The sequence below is a fragment of the Sesamum indicum genome, linkage group LG7 (assembly GCF_000512975.1).
Source record: "Sesamum indicum cultivar Zhongzhi No. 13 linkage group LG7, S_indicum_v1.0, whole genome shotgun sequence".
NCBI lineage: Eukaryota > Viridiplantae > Streptophyta > Magnoliopsida > Lamiales > Pedaliaceae > Sesamum > Sesamum indicum.
This window is the reverse complement of record NC_026151.1, coordinates 3,270,119-3,278,543: the sequence shown is the minus strand read 5'-3', so window position 1 is coordinate 3,278,543 and position 8,425 is coordinate 3,270,119. Positions and strand designations below refer to the sequence as shown.

The window sequence follows — 8,425 nt, the reverse complement described above, 5'->3', positions numbered from 1 at the left end:
CCGTAAAATTCAAACTCATAAACTTAAATTAATTTACGAGATCATGATATTAATCACTGCATTAAAACATCATTGACAATCAAATAATATAAATTTGAAAAACTGCAATCTGCATCACTACCAAGAAACCTCCTAATTTACACTAATAACTAACATTTAATGCAGCCCAATCGAGCAGTAACTTTCAGCTTCAAATTCATTAAATAATTCATGAAAATAACTTCTTTGTTTTTTAAAATTTCCTTCGAAACTGCAGTTCCATTTCTTGAACTCCACTTCATTATTTATGAGTAATCCAAAAAAATTTGCAAACAAGAATCCAGGCAACAAAGTCTGGAAATTTTTGCTGTCACTTTCTTGCAGTGGGGGAGAGAGCATTTATTAATCAACAGTGATTGCAAACAGATGTTCTGAATCTGTTTCTCCACCTCATTCCACCACTTCCAAATCTCACCGCTTCACTGTTTCAATCTCTCTTTCCTTGTGTGTTCATGCAGATTTAAAGAGGGCTCCAAGTACAGATTTTTCCTTCACATTTTGTACAGGAGAGGGAGAGAGATTGAAAAGAAATGGAAACTAACTCAGTTTCCAGTTTAATTCTCTTCTTCTGCATTTTCTTGGTGATGGGCTCTCAGTTGATCAGTGGCAGTGTTACTTACGATAACAAGGCTGTAATCATCAATGGGCAAAGGAGAATTCTTCTCTCTGGTTCTATACACTATCCAAGAAGCACACCTGATGTAATTCTCCATCACTCTTGTTAGTTCATCTTTTTGTGTTTTTTCACTCACAATGGAGAAATGATTTGGCTGAGACTGACTTTTTCTTTATGAATTTTGGTGAAATGGGAATGCTGCAGATGTGGGAAGATCTCATTTTGAAGGCCAAAAATGCAGGGTTAGATGTGATTGACACTTATGTGTTTTGGAATGTACATGAGCCTTCTCCTGGCAATGTGAGTGAGTTGTCCTAGATTGTCCTTTTGTTTGTTCAGTTCTTGTATGAAATATCATGAATATTGACTGTTTTCATTCAGTTCTTGAATTGTTATTTATTTACTTCTTTTTCATGTCTTGGCCATCTTTTAGTACAATTTTGAGGGTAGATATGATCTTGTGAGATTTGTGAAGACTGTGCAAAAACTTGGGCTCTATGTTCATCTACGCATTGGACCTTATGTGTGTGCAGAGTGGAATTTTGGGTAATTTCTGTGATCACCTTTAAATTTCTACTCTGAACCATCTGTTATGTCTCTAAATAGTTTGCACTACAAAATTTAGGCTGTTTTACTGCTCAAGTTTCTGTTCATTTCATGAAATTTGGGTTAGAATCAAGAATGTTAATCCTATGTGATGCAGAGGATTTCCTGTATGGTTGAAGTATGTACCTGGTATCAGCTTCAGAACAGACAATGAGCCCTTCAAGGTTCCTTATTCTTGCATCCGCTATTTCGTGTTATTTTGTGAACTTTGTTCAGATAGTTCAGTTGTTTTGTTTACTTTTCGTGTGTGTAGTTACTTTGAATTTCTGTGATATTGTTGAGCACAGGCGGCAATGCAACAGTTCACTCAAAAAATTGTCGGTGTGATGAAAAGTGAGAACCTCTTTGAATCACAGGGAGGTCCCATTATATTATCTCAGGTATTCTTCAAATGAAGATTGAAAAGAGTTCCCTTCTCTATATAGACGATAAGTATGATAATTTACCTTCCAATATCCAAACTTACTAGAATGATGTCGCGATTGTTCGTCAATAGATTGAGAATGAATATGGAGCACAAAGGAGAGCACTTGGGCCAGCTGGGGAGGCATATATGAACTGGGCTGCAAAAATGGCTGTCGCGTTGGATACTGGAGTTCCGTGGGTCATGTGCAAAGACGACGAGGCCCCTGATCCTGTGGTACATTATTCACAACTCCCTGTTTTTGAATTGCTTTACACAAAACACCACCCTTTACTTCATGTTTTTTCCACCTCTAATGTGCCTCAATTATGATGAGATCCGTCAAGTAATTCTTCTTGACTGCTGCAACAGATAAACGCTTGTAATGGCTTTTACTGCGACTCCTTTTCTCCTAACAAACCTTATAAACCCACTATGTGGACTGAAGCTTGGAGCGGCTGGTAATTATAGCATTACGATAACTTTCATTCTTGCTGCTCATGGTTGGTTATTCTTTCTTTCTTTGTTTCTTACCACAATCTTTCAGGTTCACCGAGTTTGGAGGCCCAATTCTTCAACGGCCAGTTCAGGATCTTGCGTTTGCAGTTGCTCGCTTCATACAGAAGGGTGGTTCATTTATAAACTATTACATGGTTAGTCTGTTTGCTCGTCCAAGTTAAACTTAACTGCGCATGAATCTCCCATTTAAAGCTCGGTTCAATAGTTGAACTCTCTGCAAAAATACTGAACAGTTTCACGGAGGCACTAATTTCGGGCGCACTGCTGGAGGTCCTTTTGTTACAACCAGCTATGACTATGATGCCCCAGTTGATGAATATGGTGAGAAAACTAAATACTGGATAATGTCGACTAAGAATGTTTCACATTTGACGAATAATATTGACATAGATGATATATTTCTCATGCCGTTTGTTTTCTTTCCAGGTTTGATCAGGGAACCCAAGTACGGTCATTTGAAAGAGCTTCACAAGGCCATTAAACTTTGTGAACATGCGTTAGTCTCATCGGACCCTACAGTTACTTCATTAGGAAGCTCTCAGGAGGTTTTATTCTTCAGTACAATGCTTCCATTTCTCTTACAGAAATGCTTATTTTAGTTACGGTTATCCTTATCAGAAACATGTTATTTCCAGGCTCATGTGTTTTCCTCGGGAGATGGAAGTTGTGCAGCTTTTCTTGCAAACTTTAATAGTACTTCTGCTGCAAGAGTCTTGTTCAACAACAAGCACTACAATTTACCTCCTTGGTCTATTAGCATACTTCCTGACTGCAAAAACGTGGTGTTCAACACTGCAAAGGTAAGTCTAACCGTAAGGCAGGTGAGCTAATTGTTTGGTACACGAATTCTGATTGTGATGGTTCTGTGATCATCTAGGTCGGCACACAAACTTCACAATTTCAAATGTTACCTTCTGATTCTCAATTGCACTCGTGGGAGACGTACGGCGAGGATATGACTTCACTCGACGACAGTACAACGTTTGCAGCAATTGGACTTCTAGAGCAGATAAACGTCACAAGGGATAGCAGCGATTACTTGTGGTACATTACTAGGTAAGTCTTTCGTCCAACTCCCTTTTAGGAACTTATTAAATTGCACTGTTTCACGTAGATAATCTATTAAATTATACTAGTAGCTGCCACCAAGTGGGATCGACATATCAAATGTTCCTTAACTTTGAGACAGGTTTTTTGAATTATAGAATCAACTAACTAAATCTTTCTTTCTCCATGTTTCTTTAATCAAGCATCGACATTGGTTCGTCAGAGTCGTTCCTAAGAGGAGGACAGAAGCCCACTCTAACAGTGAACTCTAGAGGCCATGCACTACATGTCTTCATCAACGGTCAGCTTGCAGGTTGAAAGTTTTCTTGATTGCAAACTTCTGCGCTTTGCTACAAGTGTTCTTCTCATGATATGGTCCAAATTGTTCAAAAATTGAACTAAATAAATGTATTTCAGGTGGTTTTCCATAATTTTGTTTTTAGCAAAAAGTTGGATTTCTAAGTTGCTACCTATCTTTACAGGATCTGCTTATGGGACAAGGGAAAATACGAGATTCACATTCACAGGACCTGTGAGCTTGCAAGTTGGAACGAATAAAATTTCTCTGCTCAGCATAGCCATGGGACTACCAGTTAGTTCTATACTCTTGACTAATATTTTTAGTTAGATAAAGATTTACGACAGGGTCAAAACTGCATTGAATGTTGGATTTACTAAAACCAAGTCAAATATATGTAGAATGAATCTTTTTTACCGTATACGCAATGATTCAATAACTGATCAGAACTAATGTCATTGAAAAATTCAAGAACAACGGAGTGCATTTTGAAAATTGGAATGTCGGAGTACTGGGGCGAGTTGAGCTGGCCGGGCTGGATCAGGGGAAAAGAGACTTATCAAGGCAAACTTGGTCTTACAAGGTGAAACGAGTCTGAATTACTCTTGCCATAATTTTATGTTTCCGGCATACTGTGCCACATTCTCACTTGTTTTGTGTGAATAGGTTGGATTAAAAGGCGAGCAAATGAATTTAGTCTCTCCAGACAAGGTTTCGTCCGTTGAATGGGCGCAAGTTTCAGCCATCACCCAAAATCAACAGCCTCTGAGATGGTACAAGGTAAAGCTGAAAACATAGATTCTAATGTCCTTTAAGTTCTTATCTGCGGAAATTCTTAACGTGCTGTTTTAAAAAAATTTAAGGCATATTTTGATGCACCAAGTGGAGACGAGCCGTTGGCTTTAGACATGAGAAGCATGGGGAAAGGTCAAGTGTGGATCAATGGGCAAAACATAGGAAGATATTGGATGGCCTATTCAAACGGAAACTGTGGAGTCTGCCACTATGCTGGTACATTCCGAGCCACTAAATGTCAACGCAGCTGTGGTCAACCAACTCAACGATGGTAAGATTCTTCGAGCGAATAAAATCATTAGAAACCAAACATGAGACTGACTGAGAAGTTCACATCAAGACATCTTTTGACCAATACTCTTCCGTTCTGGTTTTAGGTACCATGTTCCTCGATCTTGGCTGCAGCCCACACAGAATCTCATTGTACTATTTGAAGAGTTAGGTGGAGACGCATCAAAGATCTCTCTCGTTAAAAGAACGACAGCAGGTGTTTGTGCAAATGCATTTGAGCACCGTCCATCGGTTGCAAATTACCAGATCCAAAGCACCAGCGCATCCAAAATGCTTCATCAGGCCAAGATCCATCTCAGCTGTTCACCTGGCCAGTCGATCTCGGCCATCACATTTGCAAGTTTTGGGACTCCCACCGGAACTTGTGGAAGTTTTCGGCTGGGAAACTGTCATGCACAGAACTCCCATTCGGTCGTAGAGAAGGCAAGTTCTTGATGCACCGTTCTTCTAGTGACATCTCAGTAATAGTAACTTTGACACTAACGCAGTCCTCATTTGCTCTTGACAGATGTGCGTTGGGATGGAAAGTTGCAAGCTTGCAGTTTCAAATAGCTACTTCGGGGCGGACCCTTGCCCCCGTGTATTGAAGAAGTTATCTGTTGAAGCGATTTGCTCTACAAAAATGAGTTGAAGCCACTTAACAAGTGTAGATGTTAGAATACTAGTAAGAGAGAGGTAGAAAAATTTGCAGGGAAAGTTGTCATATCCATAAAGAAATATTGTTTCTTTTCCTTGTGATTAGTATCATGCTGTCCGAATAGATCGTGAATCGTTATTAATATTCCATTTTATGATCTTATCATAGATTCTTGCATGGATAATGTGGCAGTATAGTACTCTGCAAAGTGTAAGTGTCCGGACAATTCTGGACTGTTCAGTCAAATTATTACACACAAGTGCATGGTTATGATGAAACGAGGCAACAGGAATGGTCCCTTTATGCCTAAGGAGAGCTCTACATCCTATGCAGAATCATAGTTATTTCCAAACTTCAACACCTTCATCTGTATATCTCCATTAAATTATGCTTACTACGAACGAATTACAGCCTGTGGATGTTTCGCTAAGAATAATAAGAATTAATTACACTTAGACCCACTTTTTCTTAAAAAAGTTCTTAAATTATACTTATATCCCCCACCAAAAATTTCTTATTTACACGTTATTCCCTTCTATAGAGTTTGGACAAAAAATACTGACATTAACTAAAAGAAATACAAAATTTTTTAATTTTGTTTCTCATTTAATATTTTTATGTATATTTTTGTATGGATAAATATAATTATATAGAATGAGATTAACATCATTACATTTTACCTCTTTTAAATACAAAATTATGATATTGAAATGTTAAATAAGAAGTAAACTAAGAAATTTATGTAATTTCTTTTTTACTCATCAGCAATTTTTTGTTCAATCCTAACGAAAAAAGGTTAGAAGTAAACAATAAATTTTTAAAGGTAGTGTGAATATAATTTTAAAACTTTTTTGAGAAAAAATATAATTTCAAGATCTAAATGTAATTAACAATAAGAACAATGCACCTCATTCGTATAAACCAATTAAAATTTTTCATTTACAAAATAATAGAAGGAAACATTGTGAAAGGGACTGCATATACAAAAAAATTAAGGTAAAATGTTACAGGCTGCAGCAGCTACCACAGTAATAAGACTGACATAGAATAAAACACATTTCAAGTAAATCTTCGCAGCAGTCGAAAATACTTGAAATTCTTCATTACATTAAGAACGACAATCCATATAAAAGTAAGCATACATCCTGACACAAAGCTTAATTAGAGAAAGAAAGCTTAATGTTGTTACTACAAGCACTAATAGAATACATAACTGTGCCTTCAGCAACCTCAAGCAGCAACAGCAAGGGCACCATGTTCGGCAATTTTCTCCTGTAATGCTTCCTTTCTTGCACCCACAATCTTGTCCACCACCTTCCCTTCTTTGAGGAACAAAAAGGTTGGCATAGACTCAACTTCGTATTCCTGGGCAACAGACTGCAGCAAAATGATATGAAATCAGTGCATTGTTTGTATATTCAACTCAGCAATCTCAAAACCTCCCCACAAAGTTTTGATAGAATAAGGAACAAAGTCGGACGGGCCGCCCAACAATATAAATTAATGCAGAGGTAGATAGATACCTTGAGTTCGTCTACATCAACCTTCAGGAACATAACATGGGGAGTCCTCTTGGCAATCTCAGCCAAAATTGGAGCGATAAAGCGGCAAGGGCCGCACCATGACGCTGTGAAATCTACCACCACCTGACGAAAAGTTTTTGCATAAGATACATAAAACCAAAGGCAACTTTTAACAAGTGAACAATTAACAACATAAATCACAGAATTCTTTATTTTTCCCATAGACAATAGCTTTTAACTGCTTCTTGGCCATAAACCACGAGCATGGCCATAGATTACAATTAGAGATTGCTAGAATACCCCATCAGAAGAATTGTCAATTTCTTCAGATCAATTGGAATGACTGTTGATGAACAGATTGCTCATCTTTTGCAAACGGCGCTACACTTTCCATTACTCTATTCGACATAAGAGCAAGCTTTCTTTATTATCAATCAATGGTGAAAATGAGACAGTGGTTTGGTATAACTGAGAAATAAAGCCTCGGGGTACTATCATACATTCCACAGAAAACCTCCTTACACCTTAGGAAGACAACTAGCAAGAACACAGAGACAGCACATCCTTGCCCCATGGAGCTAACTTTGGGCCTCTTAGGATATGATCATAGCTCTAAACAGTTAATCAAAGCTCAAACATCCCTTAATTACCCCCCAATTGCACTTCCAGAAGGTCCAAATTCACGCAATTCCACACTTCAATAACAATTGAAAAACTCCATCCATTCTTCTAAAACAACTCAACGAAAAGCAATAAACAACAAGCCGCTCAAAGCCCTAAAGCATAAAATTACAACAGACTACATTATAGAAAATCCACAATTTCAAAACCAAAATAAATCGACAGCAAACCAATTACTCATGCTAGAAAAGTACTCCAACCAGAAACAGAGAGATAACTACGCACCAGTTTCTTAGAGTCGACGCCCTTCTGGAAAAGCTGCTTCCACTCATCGACGGTGTGGCAGCCGATCACTTGTCCCTCCTCGGAAGCCATTTCTTCACCCCAAATATCTGAATTCACAATATATATGTATCTATGCCTTGTGGAGCCAAAAGCTGTGCGTTTGCCGCAAGTATAAAACAGCTTGAAGGGGGCATTTTGTAGGCCACGAGGCGGTAGCTGATTTACCGAAATGTGTCGCTTTCTTGTCGTAATTACGAATATGCCAGCATACGAAGGGTTTGTGGTGATGTATAGTGGGATGTTTTGATATTTCTGGAATGTTCTTGGGCATCTGCGCGTATTGAAATCTGATTTAGAGTTTTGGCCGTTGGATTCTGAAGAACAAAAAGTCAAACGTTGTGAATTGGTCGGCGGGGGTTTGTAAGTATAGCACCTGGACGCGAAGCCGACTTCATTCATTGTTGCTCGAAGAGGATTTAGACGTCTTCGCCTCAAATTGTCTATAAAAATATTTATATCAAAGTCAATGAGCTGTCACCTAAAAAAGCAACTTACAGTTGTTTGTAATTTAGCAATTGAATATGTTTAACGAAAATCGGCATGTATATCATATTACTGTCCTACACTACAAATACATATTTTTTTATATTTTGATCGAGTTTTATGGATTTGTTTTTGAGGGACTAGACGAAGAAGAGTCTCGCAGGATGCCATTTGGGCTGCAGCAGACGCTGAACAAAATGAG

At 38.1% G+C, this 8,425-nt stretch overlaps 2 protein-coding genes across 2 annotated transcripts; one reads left to right on the top strand and one right to left on the bottom strand.

Moving 5' to 3' along the window:
* Positions 360–5,411, top strand: LOC105166084 (beta-galactosidase 3). Its single transcript, XM_011085307.2, has 19 exons — positions 360–740; positions 860–955; positions 1,089–1,201; positions 1,359–1,425; positions 1,549–1,641; positions 1,758–1,901; positions 2,037–2,125; positions 2,212–2,317; positions 2,417–2,504; positions 2,610–2,728; positions 2,819–2,983; positions 3,061–3,239; positions 3,434–3,543; positions 3,713–3,822; positions 4,001–4,111; positions 4,195–4,308; positions 4,392–4,594; positions 4,701–5,037; positions 5,123–5,411. The coding sequence occupies exons 1-19, from the start codon at positions 570–572 to the stop codon at positions 5,243–5,245; spliced, it is 2,538 nt and encodes an 845-aa protein (XP_011083609.1). The 5' UTR covers positions 360–569; the 3' UTR covers positions 5,246–5,411.
* LOC105166083 (thioredoxin H-type) lies at positions 6,204–7,863 on the bottom strand. The gene is made up of 3 exons (XM_011085306.2): positions 7,681–7,863; positions 6,775–6,897; positions 6,204–6,628 (listed from the first exon to the last, which is right to left on the bottom strand). The coding sequence occupies exons 1-3, from the start codon at positions 7,768–7,770 to the stop codon at positions 6,482–6,484; spliced, it is 360 nt and encodes a 119-aa protein (XP_011083608.1). The 5' UTR covers positions 7,771–7,863; the 3' UTR covers positions 6,204–6,481.